At 44.1% G+C, this 27,191-nt stretch overlaps 1 protein-coding gene across 2 annotated transcripts in view; it reads left to right on the top strand.

The window, feature by feature from the left end:
• Positions 1–27,191, top strand: part of RALGAPA2 (Ral GTPase activating protein catalytic subunit alpha 2) — a 380,381-nt gene that overhangs the window by 256,927 nt on the left and 96,263 nt on the right. For both annotated transcript variants that reach the window (XM_060253668.1, XM_060253669.1), the window contains 4 exons: positions 2,392–2,515; positions 3,509–3,664; positions 14,263–14,421; positions 22,206–22,333. In XM_060253668.1, the coding sequence (XP_060109651.1) occupies positions 2,392–2,515; positions 3,509–3,664; positions 14,263–14,421; positions 22,206–22,333 (567 nt within the window). The remainder of the gene's footprint in view (positions 1–2,391; positions 2,516–3,508; positions 3,665–14,262; positions 14,422–22,205; positions 22,334–27,191) is intronic.

Genomic DNA, 27,191 nt, shown 5'->3' on the forward strand with positions numbered 1-27,191 from the left:
GGAGGAAGGTAAAGGAGATTGTGAACCGCTCTGAGACTCTTTGGAGTGGAGGGTGGGATATAAATCCAATATCTTCATCTACCTCACAGGGTGTCTGTTGTGGGTGGGGGGAGGTAAAGGAGATTGTGAGCCGCTCTGAGACTCTTTGGAGCTGAAGGCAGGATATAAATCCAATATCTTCTTAAAACATGGGATTTGGGGCAATAAGCAAGAACTAGAGATCAATTTAGCTAATGAATAGCATGTAAACCCATGACCCCATCAAGCAGACATGAAAGGTCTGTCCTCTTACACTCCACCAAACTGTGAGTTATTAGTTACTCTTTCTCCCCCCCCCCCCCAAATCCTAAACTTGCATTTTCCCTCTCTTCCCTCCTATTCCTCCCCCACAGATTCAAACCCTAAATTCCACCTGTTCCCTCTCTCTGCCACGCTTCTCCATCTCCCAGTCCCTCTTATTAATTAATTTGTTTGTTGGACTTTTATCCTGCCATCCCTTGCACTGCAGGACTCAAGGGTTACAACAAAACAATTAGGCAATCAGTTAATCAACCAGTATTAAAACTGTAGTAGCAAGTACAGTACACCAGATGGCAATCCAGCACAGTTGGGAAGTACTTCCAAAAGCATGTAAATATGCCCATCATGGGCCAATTTCTGGGCAGTGGGCAAAGATAATCAATTAACCTGATGGAACAGTGTGGACAGTGTAGCAGGGTAGAGCAGAGGAGGGAGGAGGCTGATGCAATTTAGACACCCACTACCTCAACCCAAGGTCTGGTGGAACATCTCCATTTACAGGCCCTGCAGAATTGAAGCAGATCCCACAGGGCTCTGACCTCATATGGGAGAATGATACACCTAAAGACTGGCTCTGGTCAAGGCTAATGTCTTTGGGGCCGGGGACCGCTAGCAGCTGTTGGTCTGCTGAACATAAAGCTCTTCAGGAGACATTTTGGGAGAGACAGGCCTGCAGATATGTTGGTCCCAGACCACACAGGGCTTTAAAAGCTAGTGTTAGAACCTTGAACTTAATTCAGTACTCAACTGGAAGCTAATGCAGCTGACAGAACACCAGCTGTATGTATGTTCACATGCCCAGCTGCATTTTGAACCAGCTGAAGTTTCCAGATCAACCTGAAGGGCAGCCCAACATAGAGCTGGTTACAGTAGCCTAGCCTGGACACGACTATTGCATGGATCGCTGTAGCTAGGTTGCCAGGTAGGGGTCCAGTTGCCTGACCAGCCAAAGATGGTAAAAAGCTGGTCTGGCAGGGTTCATGATTTGGGCCTCCATTTAAAGTCATCATGTGATCATCTAAAATCATGTCTAGCCTCCTCACCATTGGCATTGGCATTAACAATACCCCACCAAGGGCCGGGAGCTGGATCCCCAGTTCTGCCCTCACTTGTACGTGGCCCAGACACAGGCCTTCAGCCTTTGATGGATTCAGTTTGTTGACTCTGCTCCAGCCAACCAGCCACAGCCTCCAAAGCCCTGGCCACATTTCACATCCATAATGTCCTTGTGGTAGAATGAACTCCCAGGCATCCTGTTCTACAATAGAGGATATAGACCTGAGCCAGAACCCCAAATGTTAGAGCCTAATGATGAGTTCCGACAGCTCCCAAGCCAAATACGATGCCTCCTATTGCTGCCACCACCAAAAACTTTTAGCTATGATTGTTTATTCTTCTGGGAACCATACTTAGCAATAAAACATTTTTTCCATCAAATATGCAACATGGGCCGTAAGGAGGGGGTGGTTCCAATTTTTGATACTGTCCTTGGCACACAATATCTGACAGTATAATACTTTTGAACGTTTTAGTTCACTAAGGATTCACTTGAGTATCATTATACTGGAGCAAGATTTGAGCTCATGGCACCTTACAAACCAACAGAATCTCCAGGGTAGAAGCTTTTGCTTCTTTCATCAGATGATCTACAGATCTGACAAAGGGAGCTTTGACTCTCAAAAGCAAAGATGCTGGAAATCTTGTTAGTCTCTAAAGTACGTCTGGATTCAAATCTTGCTCTTCTGCTGAAGACCAAAACAGCTACCAACCTGAAACTGTCATTATATTAGAAAAATATATATGGATTTGGAGGCGGGGGAGGGAATGATAAATTGGAATATTATTCTAATATTGAATTTTACAGCATGGAAAAATTATCAGCTATGAGTAAAAAGGCAATAGCTGTATACCTTTAATTGTCAGGTATAGATGTGTTTATTGCTGATCAACTAGTATAGTGGTACAAAACTAAAAAAATGTGTATTGCTTCTTACTATTTTGTATTTTTTCTGAGTAGCTTCTCATACTGACATATAGTCTAATCTGATAATTTGTTTTAAGATTTCTTTTTTTATTATTTTTTTATTGTAGCCGTGAAACTCACAAGATTGCAGTGTTTTACATTGCTGAAGGACAAGAAGATAAATGTTCCATTTTGTCCAACCCAAGAGGTAGCCAAGCCTATGAAGATTTTGTGGCTGGACTAGGTTGGGAGGTAACCTGTTTTTCAGACATCTAGTTTAGTGATAGTAAGATGAGTGTATGCTTCTGATTTAACTGATTGCCATGTTCTTGGATGAGGTAGCAATTTCCTGCCAGTTCAGATAAACTGATTGTCTGTTTCCTTCATTTATACCCTGCTTTTCTCCCCATTGTTCTTCTCACCTCCAAAATAAACCTCTGAAGTAGATGAGGCTGAGTGTGTGTGAGTGGCCCAAGGTCACCCAGCAAGTTTCTATGGCAGAGTGAGGATCTGAACCTGTGTCTCACAAATCCTAGTCTGACACTCTTAACCATTTTACCATACTGGTTCTGTTGAGTAAGACCTGGAGGGGAAAGAGTATCTGCCCCTATAATGCACTGTTCGAATCAGTTGAAGTGTTTTTCATTTTTGATATCTTTAGTCTTCATCTCCTTTGTGTTGCTGTTTCTGGTAAGTCATGAATAAATGTTGGGAGGGGAATGATGTATGATGGATCCTGCTATGTGCCCCATGAATTACATTTTTAAAAAATGTTACTTAAATGTTTGATTGAAAAACATACATGTGCTTTCTGTGGTGCAAAGTAACATAACCAAAAAAGCTTTTAATTGAAGATATAACTATAGAGGTAAGATTGCAAAATAAACTGCATGCCAAGTATCCTTTTCAACAGGATCAGTCAAGTATATATTAACACAAATTATAGGTTTTTAGGTGCAGGCAAAAGCATAACAAATGTTGTGGCATCTGTTTTGTATATAGCTCCATGAAATATTAAGAAACTTCTGTTTTGTTTTGTTACTAAAGGGGCACTAATTAAATTTTAATGTTAAAAACAAACAGTGTTTCATCTTTAGTGTTGCAGTCACCCTAAAATGTGAATTATATAGATCTATGTAAAAGTAAGTCTCAATAATTTTAGTGAAACTCACTGCTGGGTAAGTGTGCGTAGGATTGAAGTTGGAAGGCACATGTAATTCTTCCCTTTCTTGTTACTTAATTAAGGTTGAACTTTCAACTCACTGTGGATTTATGGGTGGCCTTCAGCGAAATGGGAGCACAGGGCAGACAGCACCTTACTATGCTAGTTCAACAGTGGAAGTTATTTTCCATGTGTGCACACGCATGCCATCTGATTCTGATGATTCACTGACCAAAAAGGTAACTGAAAATGGAAAAGTCAAAAAGTGCAATTTATATTGTTCTCTCTTAAATATATTTGCTCTGGTGAAGCATCCAGGCATAAAACACTCAGGCAGGATGCGTCTTGGATCACAGCAGTTTGTTTTAGAGCTAAAGAAAACTTGGACAAAAACATCCTTTACAATCTATCAGTGACTCCTCTGAAAGAGTTGTACTAAGGCTAGGATCCAAAACACCCCTCGCTTGTCTTCAAAAAACCTCCAGGTGACTTATATGTGGAGCCCAGGTAGTCCTGTGTCCAGGAAGCTCACAGGTCTTGTTTAGCTTTGCAATTTAAAAAAATTAATTTAGAATGTAATTTTTATGATTCGTAATATTAGAATTTAGAAGATTAGGATAGTCTAGTCAACCAAGTATATTTGAGAATTGAAATTTTGTTAGATTCTTTAGCAGCGTATACGTGTAACGATAACTGTTCACATGTTAATAAGGGCTCCAACCAATTCTGGATCTTATTTTCTTTCCTTTGCCAGCTTCCAGGCACGACAAGCTTGTCAGCTAAGCAAGTAGTTCAGCATTCTGCTTACTAGCATGACAGAAGGTCAGGCCACCTGCTGGTCAGAAAAGCTGCCTCTAAACGTGACCATTCAGCAGCAGGCTGTGATCCACAGAATCAGGCAGATGTCATGGGAATACCTAATTATCAAATTCTGTTTTTCTGCAAAAAATAGCTGGCCTCTCACATGCTTTACCTAAAATAACTACTATGAATAACTGTTGCAGAGTGGCACTGTGGCACCACAGAATAAAATAGTGAGAAAGAGAATTTTTACATTTTGAGCAGCATTACTACTGCTACATAGAAAGTACATTTTTGTGCTCATTTAGCACTGTAAAATATGAACCACTATGAAATGGTTGTCCTTAATGAAAGATTTCTTCTGTTGTAACAAGGGATGGGGCAATACTTTCCAGAACACAAGGATGTATCACTTAGGAGTGCGTTGGGAAGGAGTCATCTTGCAGCCATAATAGACATGAATAGCGGTAGCAACAACCATAACCATTTCCTGCCCAAATAATTCCTTGTCTGTACCTTTTCAGCAAAAACTTAGCAGCAAAGAGCTTCTTGGTTTGGAAACTGTCCCCCCCCCCTCCCCACACACACACACACACTGAACTTTTGTTCCTTTACTCGAGAAATTCATTAGTTCTAGCTCGATTAGATTTTTAGCAGCTAATCTTAACTGCTGAAGGGGTTTGCGAACAGGAGACAGGGGCTGTGCTATCGGATTTGTTCAATTCATTTGACTCTAGGACTATAATTGCGCTTATGTCTTACAAGGCTTTTTATAGCCTCAGGCTGGCTGGCAGCAGAAAACAAATTGGCAGTGAATACAGTAAGAGTGAAAGGGAATGAAAGGCACACATTATCAGTCTCCAGGCAATGCTGTTCTGGCAGGAAGTTTCTTGGTTAATTTACAAATAAAACTTCGATTTTAGGATGGGCACTTTGTCAGGCAGACAATGGGAATGTCAGGACTGGTCATTACTCAGGGAAAGTAGCAGCCAGGCCTGCCCAAAAGCAGAAGTTCTTCAATCACACAGACAACTCCTTTCTGAAGCCAGCTGGCTCCATGATGCAATTAATAGGAAAAGGAGGTCAGGCTATTAGGTGTGTATCCCATGACCACTATCAGCCAGGGTGTGCTGCCTGCCAGGCAGGAAGCAGAATAGCAAACGCCGAATGCCTTTAACGCTATTGAATCAAGTGGCGTATGCAGAATGACACACAACCAGGCCTGGAACATGCAATTGATTTTGTACAGCTTGAGAAATAATAAATTGCCCAGTAACTGACAAATAGCTTCTGATGCACAGATTGCAGCTAGAGAAATTAAGTTGGAACATGATGGATAACAATGAAATTGAAATTAGACTCCTTGTTGATCTTTTGTCATGCAAACATGCTCTTTAATCTGTCCCTGATGCATTAAAGACCTATGGGTGTTTACTTTTGAGGTTACATATTGTAAGGAAATATGATTCATGCTCTTAACCTGCACAGTAGTTATTACTAACATCACTCTATGAAGATCCTCTAAAAACTGTCAAATGGCACAGGGCAAATTACTAGCTAATGACTGCAATTTACATATCTATTGCCCTTGTTTTAAACACTGGTATCTCCAACATTGCGTTTATAATGGGAATGGTTTTTTAAAAAAATAAAAGGCCTAATATTATGTATTAAAATAGCTTTGTGATACATTTAGAATTAATGAATGATCTAAAATATTTCTTGTGATGGCAGGATTTCCCAAGCCTTCCTTAACCATTTTTTCTCATGAATTGCATTTAAAATCTGCCACAGCTAAAGACTGCCCAATATACCGGAGCCAATTTTTCCTGCTGTTTTTATATTTTGTAAAGTTCTTCTTTCTGACAATGCCTCCTAAGTGTTCTCTACATAAGCTTGAACTTACTGGTTGCCTATTTAAACAATTGCTTTCTCTCTTGTCTTGGAAATAGATCAAGATGGGTAGCCGTGTTAGTCTGTCTGTAGCAGTACCGGAAAAAAAAAGCAAGAGTCCAGTAGCACCTTAAAGACTAACAAAATTTGTGGTGAGGGATGAGCTTTTGTGCCAAAAATGTTGTTAATCTTTAAGATGCTACTGAACTCTTTCTCTTTTGGGAGATATCCATTTAGATGCTCGTGAACCATCCTGTTCCTTTTAATGTTTCCTCTAAGCTCCAATTCCATCATCCCATCATCCACATGTTATCTTAAAATGTATCCTTTGTTCCTATCCCTTAACTGATCAAATTTTTCTTTGTGCACTCTTTTAAATGTAGTGATTAAAGTGGGTGTGTTGCGTCAGTTGTAGATGGATGAGTGCCAGGTATTCATGGTAGACTTCTAATGTCTTCTGTTTGATGGCTTCGGTTCATGCTGACTCATACTGAGCTCGGGATCCAGGAAGAACTACAAATCATTTTTTTGTAAAACTACTATAAGGCTTCAGAAAAAGCTTTATTTTGATTTTTTTTTTCCAGCCCAGAGCTCCAAATTTTTCAGGAAATTTGAGATGGTAAAAACAATCCATGATAGTTGTCAAGCGTAAGAGTTACTGTGAATTTGCTGGGCACAGTGGCTTGACCCCTGTGGGTCTGTTCCACTGGCAGAAGTACTTTTGTCCAATGAAAGAAGTCTTCGCCTGATGCAAAGAGTAGGGTCCATCAAGGGAGAGTCTACTTCTGCCAGAGGAAAGCTCATCCAGTAGCAGAACAGAGTCATCCTGGCCTAAGCTCATCCCTTGTCTCTTCCCATCTCTCAAACTTGTGTTCCTTGCACTTAGAACAAGCCCAGCATGTAACCTGTGTCAACAAAGCCGTGAATTAGGTCTGGTTGAAAGTCAGACAATTGCTTGAGGCGTCAGTGCGGTGGGAGTGTCTGGAGCAGGTCTCATTTTGGGCAGGAGCAGAGCTCTGGAACCTCTAAATGTTATTGCACTCTTTCTTTCTTACCCCCACCCCCCCACCCCATACTGGCTTCTGGGCTCCATTGTTCAAACCCACTGTGAGAATCTTGCTGAACTCTTAAGATTTGACAAAATTTCTAATATTTTTCCCACCAAAAACATAAAAAAGCAGACAGATGGAAATCTTTTATCATGCTACTGTGGCCATGTAGGAGAAAGTAATTTGGAAAGTATGATGTTTTATTATGTAAGTTATGTTTTGTTATGACAGTTATCGTTCAAGAAGCATTTTAAGGCAGATGCTGAGCTGATATAATTTAGTACACCTTCTGGTGTTGTCAGGGATATGTGGCATATGCAAATGAGTTGTGCTAATGAGCTCTGGCACTTCTTTTTCTATGAAATGACCCCTGGTTTGGAGGATTTACATTTATTTAAAATACTGATCTTCTTCGTGGTCTCTGTGCAGTCCCACACATGGGTCTTGCCGCAGGCAACGGATCCATACCTCGGAGCTCCAATAGCTCGCCTATAACGTCTTTTGGCGCGCTTTCCTCCCGCTCTGGGGAGCAGGCAGCGACCGCGCATGCCTGGAGCGGGGGGAGAGCGCCCATTCCACTCAGTTTCTTTCCTACCGCCGCCCGGACAACACCTTCCTCGCTGCGTTCCTCCTTAGCTCGTCCATTACCTACATCTCTTCACCCTTTTTCCTCAACTGGTATCGTATTTTTCTCTTTTATATCTTCGCTTCGTCCCGGAAAATTTAAAAAAAAAAATAATAATAATACCCGCTTCTGCGCTATCTTTCCCCTTTTCTCCCTTCCCCCCCCTCCCTTGTCCGGAGCGCATGGAAGGGAAAGTTACTTTCAAAAAGTGCACGCGCTGTGGGACCAAAATCCCTACTACAGACGGCCACAGCCACTGCCTTTTCTGCTTGGGCGAATCTCACCGAGTTGATTCCTGCCCTCATTGTGCGAACTTCGGAAAGCAGGCCCGGAAAAACCGTGCGGCAAGGCTCCGGAGTTTCCTGATTGAATTGTCCTTAAGGGCTATGCCCGCATCGGACTCGCCGCCTCCCCAACAGCAAGCGGGAGATTCGGCTTCTACGGACGTGTCTCTCTCCAAACAGAAACACAAGTCCGATAAAAAGTCTTCGAAGCACGCCGAGACCGGCCATAAGGCTTCGAAAAAATCGCGCCATCTCGAATCTACGGATCCGGCGCACAAGAAATCTCGTCCTTCCGGATCGGCCGATTCGGCTCCGAAGAAACTCCACTCGCACTCGGCTCCTAAGAAGCCTCAGGCTCCAACCTCGACTTCGAAGTCTATGGATCCTGCGGCTCCAACACAACCTGCCCTTCCGCCTGAGTTGTCGGTTCCGTCGGACGTCATCACAGACATGCCCCAACTGACACCTCACACTTCCACAGCAGTGGAGGTCATTCCAGTCCACTCTCGTTCGCCTTCAGTGCACAGCGTGGTCCCGACCGACTTTCTCGAACCCGATCTCACAACCGAGTCTACGCAGACCTACCTTAAACCTCCGCTTCGAATCGGATCCTTCCGAGACATCGGGATTTCTCCCCTGTATAAGGACTTCCGAGACATCGGGATTTCTCCCCTGTACAAGGACTCAGCCGCTCAGGCCTCAAACAAGGATCGCTCTCGCTCACCCTCTCGTCGAGCCCGATCCCCGCTCCTCAAGGGCCGCTCCAGATCACCATGTCGGCGCCGAGACTCCGATTCCTCGGATTACTACCGCGACTACTATGCCACTCCCAGATATGACCGTTACTACTCTCGTACCCATCGCCCTTCTCGGTCTCCATCTCTGGAGGGTTCAGGTTATTCCCCTTACCGTTACGAGGACTCTCCTGCACCCCGCGATCGACTCCGTGACTTCTCCAAACGCCTCCGCGATTCTCCACGGTCTCGAGGTTTCGACCGCGACTTTTCTTCTCCTCGACCCCGTGATTACTCTCGAGATCGGATCCGAGAGCCACGCCGTGGCTTCGACCGTGACCTCTATTCTCGATCCCGCGATCAAGATCGGACCCGAGAACATGACCATCCTCGGGATCGGATCCGAGAGCTTGACTACTCTCGCTATTCTCCTCGACTCCGTGATAGGCTTCGGGAATGCGCTCGTCTCTCCGAGCTTCAGCGATCCCGGGACCACCACCAGCCAGAGGACGCTAGACCGCGCACTCCATCAGCCTCGGTCTCGACTGCCCCGCCGGTCTCCACCCCCACAGACCAACCCGCTCAGACGGTTAAACCGAAGACTGTTCCTTCGGACCCGATCCGGCCTTCACATCCTCCTTCCCGTGACGATTCCCACTCCGATCATGAATCGTCAGCATCGTCTGACTCCGAGGACCGCCCTGACTCGGTAGCCTCGGACTCGGTGCCACAACCTCGACTCTCTCCGTCAGATGCGTCCAAGGCCTATCTCCATCTAATAACCACCATGGCCGAAGCCCTCAACATTACTCTTCCGTCGGACTCACCTAAGGTCTCGGACGTTGTACACGACCTCGTGCAAACGGACTTCCCACCTGGCTCATTGCTCCCTATGCTTCCGGTGCACCTCGAGGGCCTCCGTGAAACCTGGGACAAACCTGCCTCGGTCCCACCAACCGCAAAACGCTTTGACTCTCTTTATAGAGTTCACGCTCCTGAAGCCAAGTTTCTTGCCTCTCATCCGGCACCCAACTCGATTATCGTACATTCGGCAACTAAGGCCAAGCTGTCCAGACATCCGACACCTCCTGACCGCGAAGGCAGAAAATTAGACACCCTGGCAAGAAAGATGTTCAACCTTGCCTCTACAAATTCTAAACTAAACAATTACTTAGCCTATTTCTCGGCTTACGTCTTCAACTTGGCCAACCAATTTACACCTCTTATTCCCGCACTTCCTGAACCCTCCCAAAGAACGGCATCTGCCCTGGTATCAGAACTCTCTAGAGTGTCCAAGCAGCAGATTAACACCATACGCCATGCTGTCTCCTGCTCTTCTAGGGTCTTTGCGTCATCTGTTGCCCTACGTCGCCACGCCTGGCTGAGGTCCACAAATTTACAACCAGACATTAAACAAAAGATCGAAGACCTTCCCTTCGATGGCCTCGGCCTTTTTCATGCTTCCACTGACGAGGTCCTAGCCTCGGTGGATGACGGCCGTAAGCGTGCTAAGCGCTTGGGAGTTTCCCAACCGTTCTCCCAGCAGTCCAACCGCGCAAAGCCCTGGAGACCATCTTTTCAAAGACGCCAAAGGTCACCTAAGCGTCCTGATTTCTGGAAGAGGAAGACTGGGCAGCAGAAACCTCAGTTTCAACAGAGGCCGCGGTCACAACAGCCTAAAAAGTCCTCCCTTCCTTCTAAACAGTCTCTTTGACTTTCCCGAACCGTTTTTACAAACACGTCTGTCACCTTTCCTTCCCATTTGGAACTCGATAACAACCGATTCCTGGGTGCTGACCATCGTGCGCCTCGGTTACGCAATCGAGTTCATTTCTCCACCTCGCCACCACTATTTCACAGCTACCCCTCCGTCTCCTCTCCTCCGTCAGGAGATTCTGGACTTGCTCAACAAGGAAGCCATCGAACCCGTTCCCCCCCTACATCGGGGGACAGGCTTCTATTCAAGATACTTCCTAGTTCCCAAGAGGGATGGAGGAAAGCGTCCCATCCTAGATCTAAGGAAGCTCAACAAGCACATCACATACAGGAAGTTCAGAATGATCTCCCTGCAGTCCATCTTGCCCCTTATTCCCAGGAATTCCTGGATGGCTTCCCTAGACCTTCAGGACGCTTACTTCCATGTGACCATTCGACCTCAACATCGGAAGTATCTGCGATTTGCCATGGGCCCGGACCACTACCAATATGTGTCCCTACCTTTCGGCCTTTCCACTGCGCCGCGCGTTTTCACCAAATGCATGGCGGTTGTGGCAGCTGCACTTCGCACTCAGAACATCCCAGTCTTCCCATACATCGACGACTGGCTCCTGGTGGCCCCGACACTACAGCAATTGGAGCACAATCTCGACACAGCTCTCACTCTTCTGCGCTCCCTAGGCCTTCGCGTGAATGCATCAAAATCGCACCTAACACCTACCCAGAACCTCAAGTTCATAGGCGCTTTTCTCTGCACCTCCCTGCATCGAGCTTTCCTCCCCGAGGATCGGGCACACACTATTATTGCCCTAGCCAAGTCAGTTCAACAACAGCCTCTCCAGTCTGCGTTCACCATCCAACGCCTGCTGGGCCTTATGGCCGCTACTACATCTGTCCTTCCTTTTGCAAGACTGCGAATGCGACACCTACAGACATGGTTTGTCCGAGCTTACCACCCTCAAACTCAATCTCAAGCTGTTCTGCTCACTGTTCTGCACAGAGTGCTTCTATCTCTCACGTGGTGGACTGCACCCAACAATCTCCTCGAGGGCAAGCCGTTTCTACCGCCCTCCCCGACGGCCTCGATAACAACAGATGCCTCCAAGGGGGGATGGGGAGCCCACCTAGAGGACAAAACTGTCAGAGGGCTTTGGACGACCGCCGAGAGCCGTATGCATATAAACTGCTTAGAACTGATCGCGGTGCACAGAGCTCTTCAATCATTTCTTCCACTAATAAGGGGCCAACATGTCCAGATCTCAACGGACAATATGGCAACTGTTTATTACATAAACAAACAAGGGGGAACCAGATCCCTCTGTCTCTGCCGTATAGCCGTACTGCTCTGGGAATGGTGTGTCAAGCACAACATATTCATGACTGCCATTCATCTTCCCGGGGTGGAGAATATTCTGGCCGACTCCCTCAGCAGAATTCGCATAGACGACCACGAATGGTCCATCAATCCGATCTACCTTCGGCGCATCTTCCGTTGCTTCGGAACACCCAAGGTGGACGCCTTTGCATCCAGGAACAATGCCAAGTGTCCTCAGTTTTATTGCAGGAGGGGCAACGACGCATTTCTGCACAATTGGACAGGTCCCCTTCACTACTTCTTTCCACCGACCCCCCTTCTGACACGTGTGTTGGTGAAGATAGCTCGGGATGGCACAGACTGCATCCTCATTGCGCCATGGTGGCCTCGGCAACCGTGGTTCACGCGGCTGCTTCAACTGTCACGCCACACTTACTACCGACTCCCTCCTGCGGGCGACCTCCTTTCTCAAGCCAACGGTCAGATTCTCCATCACAACCCTCGAGTCCTGGCCCTGGCTGCCTGGAGAATACATCCACCTACCTCTCAACAGAGGTAGCAAATGTCATCCTCAACGCAAGAAAGCCTTCCACGAGACTTTCTTATCAGCGTAAATGGAAGCGCTTCTGTTCCTTTGCGACATCTTCTCATCTGCAGCCGGAAACGGCTCCACTTCCCCTAATCCTGGACTACCTGCTTTCTCTACAGAAATCGGGACTCTGTTATTCCTCCTTGAAGGTTCACCTTTCTGCGGTTTCTGCTTTCCACAATCCGATTGATGGCAAGACTGTGTTCTCCCATCCTTTATCAAAGTCCTTCCTTAAGGGCATGTTGCATCTCAACCCACCTGTTAAGCCCTTTGTTCCGACTTGGAGTTTATCGTTAGTCCTTTCCTGCCTGATGAAACCCCCTTTTGAGCCTATGGCTACCATAGACCTCAACCTTCTTTCCTGGAAGACAGCATTACTCGTAGCCCTTACCTCGGGCAAACGGGCAAGTGACTTATGCGCCTTCCGCTACGATTCTCCCTACACCATTTTCCACAAGGACAAAGTTGTTTTGCGACCGGACCCTGCGTTCCTGCCGAAGGTTGTCTCCCAGTTCCACCTATCCACCTCAACTTCTCTACCAACCTTTTTCTCCAACCCATCCGACCAGGGTCAACGAGCCCTGCATTCCTTGGACGTTAGAAGGGCTTTATCCTTCTACCTTGACCGTACACAACCTTTCCGTAAGGACCCTAACCTGTTTGTGGCCTATGGAAACCCTCACAAGGGTCTTAAAATTTCTACCCAACGTCTGTCGAAGTGGGTAGTCAGTGCCATCAGGTTGTGTTACGAACTGGCTAAACAGCCTTTGCCCGAAGGCCTTAAGGCCCACTCTACTAGAGCGGTCTCGACGTCTTCGGCCTTCCTACAAGGCGTTTCTCTAGAGGACATTTGTGCGGCTGCATCCTGGTCCTCTCCATCCACGTTCGTCTCCCATTATGCGCTGGACGTTCGTGCGAGACGTGACGCCTCCTTCGGTCAAGCGGTCCTCAGATCCATCTTCCACTGAAGCCAAGGGTGAGTTCATCCGCTTCCATCTTTTCGCTGCATACCATGTCACTTGATGGTTGATTGCGTGATTACATATGATCTGATTGCTTCCTGTGACTAACTTTCTTCTTTACCAGCACCCTCCTCCAGGTCATCTAGCTGGCTAGTCACCCATGTGTGGGACTGCACAGAGACCACGAAGAAGATAAACAGGTTGCTTACCTGTAACTGATGATCTTCGAGTGGTCATCTGTGCAGTCACACACGCCCACCCAGCCTTCCCCGCTGCTGGCCTCTTGTAATTGTTGCTTAACCTTGTATAGTGTCAGTGCCGGCGGCGGCTGGAAGAAACTGAGTGGAATGGGCGCTCTCCCCCCGCTCCAGGCATGCGCGGTCGCTGCCTGCTCCCCAGAGCGGGAGGAAAGCGCGCCAAAAGACGTTATAGGCGAGCTATTGGAGCTCCGAGGTATGGATCCGTTGCCTGCGGCAAGACCCATGTGTGTGACTGCACAGATGACCACTCGAAGATCATCAGTTACAGGTAAGCAACCTGTTTTTATGCTTCCTTTACATCCAAATAGGGGTCCCCAGGGCAGAGCCAGGGCTGCCCACCCAAACTCTATTCCTTGTGCACTGTAGTATTCTCCCTCAGCTTGGACAGCTGTAAGGTGTTGCAGTTTCTCAAGTGTGAATCCTATAAGTATTATGAAGGAAAATGTTATTTCCATGCTTTGCGTAAACTGCAGCTAAACAGTCAATGTTTTCCCCTCCTATCTCTGCTGGAGCACATTTCCTGTCAGTGTTGCAGTTCCATTTGTCAACCATCATTCCTCAAACTGTTTTGGTCATTCTGATTAACTGTGGGCCCATTTGCTATTGCAGCTTCGACACTTGGGGAATGATGAGGTTCATGTTGTCTGGTCTGAACATACCAGGAATTATCGCAGGGGCATAATCCCAACAGATTTCGGAGATGTTTTGATTGTTATTTATCCGATGAAGAATCACATGTTTTTCATAGAGATCATGAAGAAACCAGAGGTATGTTTTTTTTGCAACTTCATTAGGTCTATGATAGGATAGAAACAATTCTAGCGCCTGAAGGCACTACATTAATAGCAAACCCTGAGTAATATTTTTAGATCATATAACAGTTTATATTGAATTTTTACTTAAGACACTTTTACCTCACCCCTCAGTCAGAATGTTTTCATGGCACATTACAAAGCCAGATCTTATATCAAACCAATAAAACAATGCTTTAACACTAATGATAATACCAAGGAAACAAAATATTACTGTGGCTAAAACAGAAAACCAAAATAATAAAGGAGAAACACAGAGACATTTATACAGAGCAAGAACATAGAGAGAGTGTCTGAAATCAACAGGGCACATAAGATCCAAAAACTGTATGCCCAGGGTGAGGGAAGAAGGCAATAAGCTAGGAACTTGGACAAGCAAATATGTCTCCACTTGATGCCAAGAGCTAAACAGGATTGATACTAGGCAAGTTACAATTAGGAAGGTGTTCTGTATTTGGTGTGCCACAGCCAAGAAAGCCCTGCTCTTCATACAAACCCATCTCAGCTCAAAATGGAAAGCAGAGCTTTTATATCTCCACTAATGGGCAGGTGCATCTAAGAGTAAGTTTGTGAACCATTTTGTACTACATAACCCTATTACCTGCATAGAAAAGCCCTGTAGTATAGTTCATTTTTGCACATTTAAGTTAAGGAATTTAAGTTTTTGTTTCTTATAATACTTGGATGCTAATGTTTGTGCTGTTCTTTACATTGATGAAATATTACAGGACTGATTTTAAGACTGTGTGCCATTTTTTTCAGTAACTTTGAATATTTATCTGAAATCCTTGTTTGCTCTTAGAGCCCATTCAGATGTTAGAAAATAGTAAGAGAAAAGAGAAACCTATGTGGCGTATACTCTGAATCCTCAATTCTACTGTTGTTTGCAAAGGAGGAATTAATGGGTTTTACTTATGCTTGAGTGCCCACTGGCTTGTCTTGCACTGTGTTACTGGTCACAAATGGAGACCTGTTTTCAGTGATAGCTTCAGTAGTTTATCAGCCTGTTCACTGGTTGACAGGTTGCTTCACTTTATTCCTGTCTAATCATACAGTACAGTGCAGTTTGCATTCTCACACAGCACATCCTCTTTCCTTGCTGTGTATCTGCACCATTCAACAGGCAGTTGTTTAAATAGACAATTAAATCTGTCACAAATCATATAATAAATCAGTTATAAATAAATGCTAGTTTAAATAAAATCTTCCCCGTTGATGTTTAACAAAGAAGTGTAGTGCTGATGCTAATGGCTGCTCAATCAGCAGCATATTTGTGCATGCTCAGTTCTACAAAAACCTTGCGCAAAGCACTTTGGCAGGTGTTTGCCGTTGATTGGCCTGAACCAAATAGGTTGGGTGATTGGCTTGTACTTTATGGGCACCTTCAAATATGTTCATGACGAACTTTGCAACATCCCTACTTACAGTAAGCTCCGACATGCGGTTGATTCCTGCAACATTCAGATTTAGCTGGAAGAGAAACCGGGTGTATGGAAGCATTGCAACTTCCGCACACTTGTGTTCTTCACTTGTTGCCATATGCAGTTTTCAGATAAAAATACATAGCTTATATTTTCTGTTCTCTAACTTGGTTTATCAGAAGGTGTATTTTTTTTTATTTCAGCAAGGTTGCCCTTGAACATGAATCCTCTTCTCAATTACCTCCTATGTAAATAAACATACAGTAAACTGAAACCACATAATCACCCAATGGCTTTGATAGCAGACGTGGGTGGGTGGAGGCTGAATCTGCACTCCCCATGATTGCTGAAGAGCTGTTGGTGTCATCGAAACAAACAATAGCACAGTCTCGTTTGGCAATTGCTTGAGCAGATATCTTCTCATTCTTCCGCATGCAGTAACATTGGACTGATGTGTGCTGAGTGAATATGTGCCAAAAAGATTGTGTATTTGGTATGCTGAAATTAACCTTCCAAGAATATTCAGTTAAAATTAATATTAGACTGCAGTTATGCATCCAGTCAGGGCTTTTTTTATAGCAGGAACTCCTTTGCATATTATGTAGCTAATGCTCTGATGTAGCTAATCCAAGAGCTTACTGGGCTCTTCTTACAGGGCCTGCTGTAAGCTCTTGGAGGATTGGCTACATCAGGGGGGTGTGGCCTCATATGCAGAGGAGTTCCTGCTACAAAAAAAGCCCTGCATCCAGTTATATAAAGCTTACCTTCTTTTTAAAAAATATTGAACCTATTTGAATACTTAACATGAAATGATAGCCAGAATCTCCAATTTAACCGTTTTTCTTGTTGTGTGCATCTCCCCTTCCCTCGCCCTTGGTGACATTCTCCACAATGCAAAAGGTGAGGCAACATGCCCTGGCAAGACCACTTTCCACTTGCTCAGCTGTCACAGGCTTTAAAATAAATTGCATAGTTTTTAAAATGTATTTTGTCACAATAGCCCTGTAGCCCTTTTCATTGTAGGGGAAGAGGCAGCTGCTTCTTGTGTTCATAGATAATGGTAGATTTAGGCAACTCTCAGGCAGGCTCCAGTTCTTGCTGTTGCCTTGAGTCATGGGGACCCCATGAAAAAGGAAAGTGTGGGACAGATTCAGAAGCAGATGATGTGTAGCTGATTAAAGACAAACATGCTCAGAACAATAAAGATAGTACTGAAATGTTTAGGTATGCCTGTTGTTACATCTTAGTGGTTTGAGATCTGTTGGAGTAGATTTCATAAAGGAACTTTAGTTTTTCAGGGCCCAAGCATCTTGGCTTCCAGTAGCAGCATTTCCTTTTAGAGAGTTCAGTTCATTATTACAGTCAATTACCAGAATATTTTAGACATTTAGAACAGCCTTAAAAGTACATTATAAAAAATCCCACAAATAACCTGCATGTAAAGATTTGATAACTTAAGGGTTATGACAGTAAGGAAGAATAAAAAAGGTTTTTAATCCTTTAAACCATTTTAAAAATCACTTTAAAATTTGTTAAAAGATTTACAGTTTGGCCTTTTTGTCTCGCTTTTTTTGCATTCTTTATAAACCTGGGAACAGAACCTAACCAGTTGTCTTGTTGTCTGAGAAACTGCACTAAAATTGTATTCTTGAGTCACATTATTGTCTGCTTACATTGAAGCATATTGTAAAGTGTTGATAAATTGCTGCTTTGATATTGAAGCCTTAACTCTCTAGGTTCAATTTGGCTCCCCAAATAATTTCATTAAAAGTCATGTTTGGATTGACAAGGGTTCTTGCAGAATGAGGGACTTGGGAGGAGATCAGCTTGTTTGTTTCACTGATGCAACTGTATCTTCAAAGTATCCAGTCTGCAGAAAGAAAAATAGCAAAGTGGAAAATGTATTACGTTTTCCATTTAAAATGCAACCTTTTCAGTGTAATAAAATTAATCTGGACATTTCCAGGGCAAAATGTGGCTGACCTTTCGTTCACCAGCTACTGACCCCTGAGTGAATGAAAGCAGCTTTTCGAGAGAATTGGCTATTTGGCTTCAGTTCCTGGTATTTAAATTGCATTCCCTAATCAAATGAAAAAGCTGTCCCTTCTCTGTCAGGTTTCAGGATCCATGGTAACATTTGGCCTTTTATGTACATGTTAGCCTTTTTTTTGTTTGCATCTAAGTAGTGACACCTGGAGTAATGTTAACATTCACCAATTTAGTATTAATAGCTTCATTATGTAAGAATCTTTGATCAAATAGCTGTTACTTTTGTTATATTGCTACAGCTTGCATTGTGTTCAATGTTTTAAAATTATTATTATTATTCTCTGGCTCGGCAACCAGGCAACGATTTGCAAACTTTTTTGTCTTGATTAATTAACCAATATAATTATCGGGAACTGCGATGCAGTCTTTTGCTCAACAAAGCTGCCGCGAGGAAAACAATAGTAAGTCTGTTAGTCTGAATGCATTCCACGCGCCGCAGATGCATTAAGATATTCTGAACAATGAGGCAGAAAGCAGCCTGCGAAAGTGGACAAAGAGCGCCTTGCAGCCTTGACACGCGGCACATACCGCCAGGGAGATGCGGAGAGTTCCCTGGGACACAGAGGCCTCGTTAAATTGCAGCCAGCCAGCAGTGGTTTAATTCTCAGCCATTTGGTACAATAATTTACTAATTTGCCAGCTTTTAAAACTCTATAGCTTGCTGTGGAAGACATGTCTTTGTCCTCAAAAGGCTTATTTAAATTTGACTGTAACATTTTTTAAAATTGTGCTTTTTTTTTTTTGCTTAATAACTGTAGTACAGCAAAAGTGGAAGTGTGAGGAGTATGAATTGTTTCATGATAACGTTAGGATTTGTGAAGATCACCAGGGAGGAGACTGTGTTGTTTCTTATCTGTATGTTTATCGAGCAAGATCTTTTTGTTTTTATATTGCTGTGTTTTATATTGCTGAGCGTCTGTTTTTCAAAAAGAAATCAGTTTTGATCCCATGAAAACAAATAAAATTATTTTAGGACCCGAGACAGCCATGAAACAATCACTATCCATTTGGAGTGAGGGAAGGGTAGTCTACTAAGGGAGAGAGTCCTTTTTCTGGAACTGATTGTGTTGTCCACACTGTGTTGTCCACACTGGCTCTTGGGCACAGCTCTAGCTTTCAGGTTCATTTAGAGGTAAAGCCAGACTATCTTAACATTATTTTTATGCACTTCAAATGTCAAGGGAAGGGGGAGGGGAAATCAGGCCAGTCAAATTTAAAACAAATGTCAGGATGCCTTTTCTCTGTGTGTAATTCAGGATTTGAACATGAAACACTTGTAGTTAACAAGTATAAAATTAATATTTTACAAATGTTAAAGCACCTGTAGAAGCAGGGCTTTTTTTGAGCAGGAATGCACAAGAACACAGTTCTGGCTGACTCGGTGTCAGGGGGTGTGGCCTAATATGCAAATAAGTTGCTACTGGGCATTTTCTACCAAAAATACCATGTGTGAAACAATGGTGATGTCAGGGGGTGTGGCCTAATATGCAAATGAGTTCCTGCTGGGCCTTTTCTACTCAAAAAGCCCTGTGTACAAGTACTTATAAACTTCCAGTTCTGCTGTGGTGCTGTGTCAAAGCATACCCTCAAGGTACTCAGGACACGGCACTGTCCAGTGGGTCATCTTTGACTACTGCTCCTGCACTCAGAACTAGCCCCAGCTTTGCCCAGTTTGTGGCAGCAGCCTTCACCATTCCTCTAAGGCAGGGGTGGCCAACGGTAGCTCTCCAGATGTTTTTTGCCTACAACTCCCATCAGCCCCAGCCATTGGCCATGCTGGCTGGGGCTGCTGGGAGTTGTAGGCAAAAAAACATCTGGAGAGCTACCGTTGGCCACCCCTGCTCTAGGGGGATAAAAGCTGGTTAATGGCTGTGGTTTTTTAGAGAGTTAAATGTGAGGCAGAGCTGAACCATGTTGCTCTGCTTGATTAGACCCAGTCTGAGCTTTTTGTTTTCTGGCTGTTAATCTTTTTGTAGGTTATTTTGCTTCAGTATCCTTGTTGTCCTTGTAGAACTGTAGGATAATGCTGTAGGGGTGATGCTGTAGGATGCACCAAAGCTCTATGGCTAAACCAGAGCTTTTTTTTTTTTTTTGTAGCAGCTTAGGGTTGCCAAGTCCAATTCAAGAAATATCTGGGGACTTTGAGGGTGGAGCCAGGAGATATTGGGGCGGAGCCAGGAGATATTGGGGCGGAGCCAAGAGCAAGGGTGTGACAAGCGTAATTGAACTTCATGGGAGTTCTGGCCATCACATTTAAAGGGACTGCACACCTTTTTAAATGCCTTCCTTCCATAGGAAATAATGAAGGATTGGGGCACCTTCTTTGGGGGCTCATAAAATTGGACCCCCTGGTCCAATCTTTTTGAAACTTGGGAGGTATTTTGGGGAGAGGCACTAGATGATATACTGAAAATTTGGTGCCTCTATCTCAAAAAACAGCCCCCCCAGAACCCCCAATACCCATGGATCAATTCCCCATCATTCCCTATGTGAATCATTCATGGAGGTGCATGATCACTGTGGGGGTGGGGCTTCCCCCACCGGCCAGCTGGCTGGGGGAGGGGGGGAGCCTGTAAAACCAGGGGATCCCCCTCTGGGACCTGGGGATTGGGAAGCCTATAACAGCTACTTCTTTGCATATTAGACCACACCCCTTTGAGGTGCCAGCAGACAACACTGGGGAGTACAAGTAAGTCTCCTGCTATAGCAGAATGCCAGCACAAGTTCCAGCTATAATTCTTGGACAAATCTTTCTGATCATTAAGCATGCACTTAAAAACCTGGATAAAGGCTACTGTAAACCCATGCCATTTCTGTTCATTATTCTAACTGGTTAGGTTAGAATAATGGAAAATCCAAAATGGAGGAGAGAACAATGTAATCCTCTTAGGGGTCTCTCTTGGGGAGAATGGCAGAGTATAAGTAAATAATTTATCTGTTCATTAAACCAGTTTGGTGTAGTGGCTAAGTGTGTGGACCCTTATCTGGGAGAACTGGGTTTGATTCCCCACTCCTCCACTTGCACCTGCTGGAATGACCTTGGGTCAGCCATAGCTCTGGCAGAGGTTGTCCTTGAAAGGGCAGCTGCTGTGAGAGTCTTCTCAGCCCCACCCACCTCACAGGGTGTCTGTTGTGGGGGAGGAAGGTAAAGGAGATTTTGAGCCACTCTGAGATTCGGAGGACGGGATATAAATCCAATATCTTCTTATATATTTTGTCCTTAATTTGAATTCTGAGTTTGTCCTGTTTTTAGAAGTGTTCAGTACAAGGTAAAGAATCTGTTTGGGATTTTCTGTTTGCATACAGATAATAATTTGTGCAGCTTTGTGACTGAGAGAAATAAGGTGTATCTGTGATTCCTCTTTGGATAGTTAAGCTTTTTACTATAACCATTTTAATTACTGTAATATTTGAGATTTCTGTTGCAAACTTTTATCACTTTGTCCTATTATTATTACTACATATAATGTTACAAATCGTTGTACTATGATTGTTTCTCCTTGTTGGCATATAGACTGATTTGTACTGCTACATTTTTAAAAAATATATTGTTATGCCAATGAAGATTTTGGATTTGGATTTTTGTACAGCTTTTATATTGAAATAATATTCAGAGTGGTCTACAAAAATTGGAAATGCAGCTACAGAAATAAAACATAACAGCACACAAAAAATTAACCAGTCCTAAAACTGCCAAATTGAAACTACTTATAAAATCAAACCATTCAGTCAGTCAGTCAGTTTAGCACGGCCCATTCAAATTAAAATCAGTCTGATTTCTAATTTTTAATGGCATTAAAATAACATAAAAATTCTGGTGGAAAAGATAACACTCAGCTTGTTTTCTAAAACATGTGCCTTTTCAAGGAAGATTTTCCTGAACTTCTCAATAATGATTTACTCATGAATATAAGAGTTGAGGCAGCCTTCTGGAGTCACAAAAAGATACATTGGGTCTTTGAATGCTAATTTTGGGAACACTTTTAGAATCCAAAATTAAATTCTTGCCTGTATGTATTGTTACCACTTAGCAAAGGCTAAAAAGGAGGCCATTTTTGTAGACTGGGCCAGTCTGGGAACCCGTGCCCGTGTACCTGGTGTGTAAAGGGGGTGTAGGTGTATATTTTATTTCAGTGCTTTATATGTGTGACATAGAAAGTGACAGTATTGTACTGATAGTTACCTATAATGATCGTAATATCTAGCACTGACCAGAGTTCCTTATTCAGTGATGTATTTTCATCTCAATCTACGATTTTTATTTTGGCAGGTGCCATTTTTTGGTCCTTTATTTGACGGAGCAATCGTGACCTCAGCACTGCTGCCAAATCTTATACGTGCCACATGCATCAATGCCAGCAGAGCCGTGAAGTCTCTTATAACTCTCTATCAGAGCTTGTATCCTTTTCCAATAATTCAATTTGATTCAAGTTCAGGATTGCCACTGTCATGTATGCTTCTCTTTGCGGTAAGTCTCAGTTACAATGTTGGGTTTTGTCTCTGCTAGAAAGCCTTTCCCAGCAGTCTATTGTACAAATGGCATTGCTTAATTTTAAATTGATCTGTTTTTATGTAAAGAACAAGGGGTTGGATCCAAACTAGATGGGTTTGTTGGCACAAGGATTTCTGTCCATGAAGCATGGTTTTCTTGCCTCTTTCCACTTGTAGCAACCCAAAAATGCCCCCCTCCTGTTCTTGGAGGAGACCCAAGGAATATTTCAGCCTGGCATGGGATAGGGGGGAATCACGCTCCATGGGGGGAAACCCTTGCACCCATGGAAGTATCTATTCCAGATCCTTGCCAAAGCATTTAATGATATATTTAGGCATTGTGTGATTTCCCTTTAAAAAGCAACAGATCTTCTTCGTGGTCTCTGTGCAGTCCCACACATGGGTTTTCCCGCTGGAACGAACCTCCTAAGTATCTCTGATCATGGGATTTTACTCAGCATAGTTCTAAGTTTATCAAAGTTTGCCTTTCTGAAGTCCAACCTATAAGTCTGACTACGTATAGCTTTTCCCTTCCCTAAGACTGTAAATTCCAAAATCACATGGTCACTACTGCCCAGGGTGCCCACTATTTCCACTTCTTCAATCATTTCTTCCTTGTTGGTGAGAATCAAATCCAAGATAGCAGATCCCCTTGTATCCTTCTTCACGTTCTGGAAAAGGAAGTTGTCAGCAAGACAAGTCAGAAATCTATTTGACTTTTCATTTTTAGCAGAGTTGGACTTCCAGCAGATGTCTGGGTAATTGAAATCTCCCATGATCACTGTATCCCTTCTCTTGGAGAACTTTGCAGTCTGCTGTAGAAGTATCTCATCCAAGTCGTCTGACTGACTTGGTGGTCTGTAGCAGACCCCCACAATAATATCACTGTTATTTCTTACTCCTTTTACTTTTACCCAGAGACTCTCAACTGAGCTGCCATGCTCAGATTCACATATTTCCTCACAAGTATATACCTCCTTCACATATACTGCTACACCTCCGCCTTTTCTCATTTGCCTGCCCCTTTTAAATAAGTTGTACCCCTGAATCCTAATATTCCAGTTGTGAGTGTCATCCCACCAAGTTTCAGTAAGGCCTGTTATGTCATTTCCTTTTGTAGGGCTTCCAGTTCCTCCTGTTTGTTTCCCATACTCTGTTCATTAGTGTAGAGACATCAGAATCCACGTTTTATGCATCCCGAGGGTTTAGTTTCCGTACAAGCCTGCAAGTTAACATTACCTAGCGTCTGCACCACTCTTTGCACATCTGTAATGTTCTTATCCCCAGTTTCTGGCATCATACGAGGCTTTGAATTATTGTCTCAGTCCCACATGCAATTGATTGCATGGGAATGATGCATCTGTTTACATTTTAAAAGCAGAAGTCTCTTCATGCAGAGATACAATGCTCATGAGCATATAACTTTTTCCTGCATTTTGTTTGACACAACACCTATTTTTCTCCCTGCCTTCTGTCTTTGTCAAGGGGTAGAAGATGTAGCTTGTCACCTGCAGTTTCTGTCCAGCCTGTTGTAACCAGAAAACTGCTAGGCATGTTAGGGTGTGAATCAGAATTGTCCACACCAATCACTGCAGTGTCCTGATGAACATTACAAGAGCTCTGATAGGTGGTGTAAAGGAGTCCTGACCTTCATTTTGAAATGCAATTTCCCTACTGGAGTAGATCAATAGCTTGGTTGTCTGTCACTGTGGCTTGCTTCCCTTCTCACACTGAGAATGTTCTCCAGGCGGCAATCGATAGCTGTAATCTGTTCCTGCTGGTAAGGACGTGCAAGGCTTTTAGGGTGGAATTAACACTGGATTTTCTCTGTATGCCAGAAGATTTACTTAAAATTATTACGTTTCATAAATTCTGTGAAGGCCTCAGCGTACACCTCAGAGGTGGACAGGCAATTTCATGTTGTGTAAGTTGGCATTCCATTTCAGCCTTTGGAATTTCATTTATTTATTTTATTTTATTTACTTTAGATTTATATGCCACCCACTCTGCAAGTGGACTCTATTAAATATGTATATTAGCTTTGAGCATACAGTTCTCTGCATTTACATAATCTCAGTTATGATTTCTTCCTTTTATAATCATAGAGTTGGAAGGGAATTCCAGGGTCATCTAGTCCAACCCCCTGCACAACAAAGGAAACTCACAAGCATCTCCCCCTAAATTCACAGGATCGTCATTGCTGTCAGATGGCCATCTAGCCTCTGTTTAAAAACCTCCAAGGAAAGAAAGCCCACCACCTCCCGAGGAAGCCTGTTCCACTGAGGAATCGCTCTAACGGTCAGGAACTTCTTCCTAATGTTGAGCAAAAAAATCTTTTGATTTAATTTCAACCCATTAGTTCTGGTCCTATCATCTGGGGCTACAGAAAACAATTCCACACCCTCCTCTATATGACAGCCCTTCAAGTACTTGAAGATGGTGATCATATCACCTCTCAGCCGCCTTCTCTCCAGGCTAAACATGCCCAGCTCCTTCAACCTTTCTTCATAGGACTTGGTCTCCAGACCCCTCACCATCTTTGTCGCCCTCCTCCGGACCCGTTCCAGCTTGTCTATATCCTTCTTAAAATGTGGTGCCCAAAACTGAATACAATACTCCAAGTGAGGGCTTACCAGAGCAGAGTAAAGCGATACCATCACTTCACATGATCTGGGCACTATACTTTTGTTGATACAGCCCAAAATTGCATTTGCCTTTTTAGCCACCGCATCACACTGTTGACTCATATTCAGTGTATGGTCCACTAAGACCCCTAGATCCTTTTCACACATACTACTGCTAAGACAAGTCTCTCCAGTCCAATAACTATGCATTGGATTTTTCCTACCTAAATGCATTGTTGGCTTTGATTCATCACACAAAATTCAGTGCTGCTTTCTTTTCAGATCGTACATGGAAATTTTAAATTTTAGAATCCATGAAACAAATACAATGGAAAGCAAGGACTTTTTTCTACCAGATAAGAGTCCTCTAGTATTCTTACGTGTGTATGTTTCTTTGTTGTTAAGTGACCCCACCCGCAAAGGTAACTTCAGTGGTGTTCAAGTTTGCCTCTTGGACTTTTTTTTTTTTGCCCTCAAGTCACAGCTGACTTACGGCAACCCCACAGGCTTTTCAAGGCAAGAGACATTCAGAAGTGGCTTTCCATTGCCTGCTTCTGTGCAGCAGCCCTGGACTTCCTTGGTGGTCTCCCATCCAAGCACTAACTTGGGCTGACCCTGCTTAGCTTCTGGGACCTGACAAGTTCAGGCTAGCCTGGCCCATCCAAGTCTCTTGCCATACCAACCTATTATTTTCTTTAAAATTCCTCCTTCTCTAGGTAAGAGGTGTCTGTGAGACTTTGACGGCATTGCAGGCCGTGGCAACTTGGCTAAGGCTGAGTGGGTTGAAGCTGAATCCGACGAAGACAGAGGTCCTTTGCGTGGGTCGGGGCGCTTTGGGGAGGGAAATGCCTCTCCCGGTTTTTGACGGGATGCCACTGAAAGCGGCGCACCGGGTCAGGAGCTTGGGAGTTCTACTGGAGCCTTCACTATCAATGGAGGCCCAGATAGCAGCCACTGCCAAGTCGGCTTTCTTTCATCTAAAGCGGGCAAGGCAGTTGGCCCCCTTCCTAGAGCGTCGGGACCTAGCAACAGTGATCCATGCAACAGTCACCTTGAGATTGGATTACTGTAATGCCCTCTACATGGGGCTGCCTCTGTGCCAAACCCGGAGGTTGCAGTTGGTGCAGAACACAGTGGCTAGGCTGCTATTGGAGCTCCCGAAGTGGGAGCACATACAGCCGGGGCTGCGCGGACTGCACTGGTTGCCAGTTACATACCGGATTTGTTACAAAGTGCTGGTTATTACCTTTAATGCCCTATATGGCCGAGGACCTGCCTACCTGAGGGACGGTCTTTCCCCATATGAACCCCAGAGAGCACTGAGGTCAGCAGGGAAGAACCAACTGACCATCCCCGGGCCGAAGGAGGCAAAACTGCAGAGTACTCGTATGCGGGCCTTCTCTATCGTAGCTCCACACCTATGGAACCAGCTCCCAGAAGAAGTGCGGGCCCTGCGGAACCTTGAACAGTTCCGCAGGGCATGCAAGACCATCCTTTTTGGGATGGCCTTTACCGATTAAATGACAGAGGGACTCGCCTAAGTGATTTTCGCCATCATGCTTATTGGAAATAGCACCAGAATGTTAATTTTAAATTTTAAATTAGACTGTTCTAAAGCTAGATACTGATTTTAAATACTTATTGTATAATCTATTGTATTTGATGTTGTTAGCCGTCCTGAGCCTGCTTCGGCGGGGAGGGCGGGATATAAATAAAATGTTGATTGATTGATTGACTGCGAGGCTTTGAAACAGCACTATTTGTAAGAATTATTCAGTACTTCATTTATCCTCCTGCCTTTCCCCTCTCTTCCTATTACTATTTATTACTAAGCTACTAGCCCATTAACAGTGCTAAGAGGGGCTACAGTATTCTAAGCCTGTTCATTTAGAAGAGTGTAATTGTTAGTCACTTTTCTCATTATAAGGTTGCCAGTTCCAGGTTGGAAAATACCTGGAGATTATGGGGGTGGAACCTGAGGAGGGTGGGGATTACGGAAGGGAGAGACTTCAATGAAATATAATGCCACAGAGTCCATCTTCCAAAGCAGCCATTTTCCCCAGGTGAACTGATTTGTCAGTCAAAACATTTATTGGCATAGAAACTGATCTGTCTTGCCTGGAGAGCAGTTGTAATACTGG

Source organism: Heteronotia binoei, chromosome 14 (genome assembly GCF_032191835.1).
Source record: "Heteronotia binoei isolate CCM8104 ecotype False Entrance Well chromosome 14, APGP_CSIRO_Hbin_v1, whole genome shotgun sequence".
Lineage (NCBI taxonomy): Eukaryota > Metazoa > Chordata > Lepidosauria > Squamata > Gekkonidae > Heteronotia > Heteronotia binoei.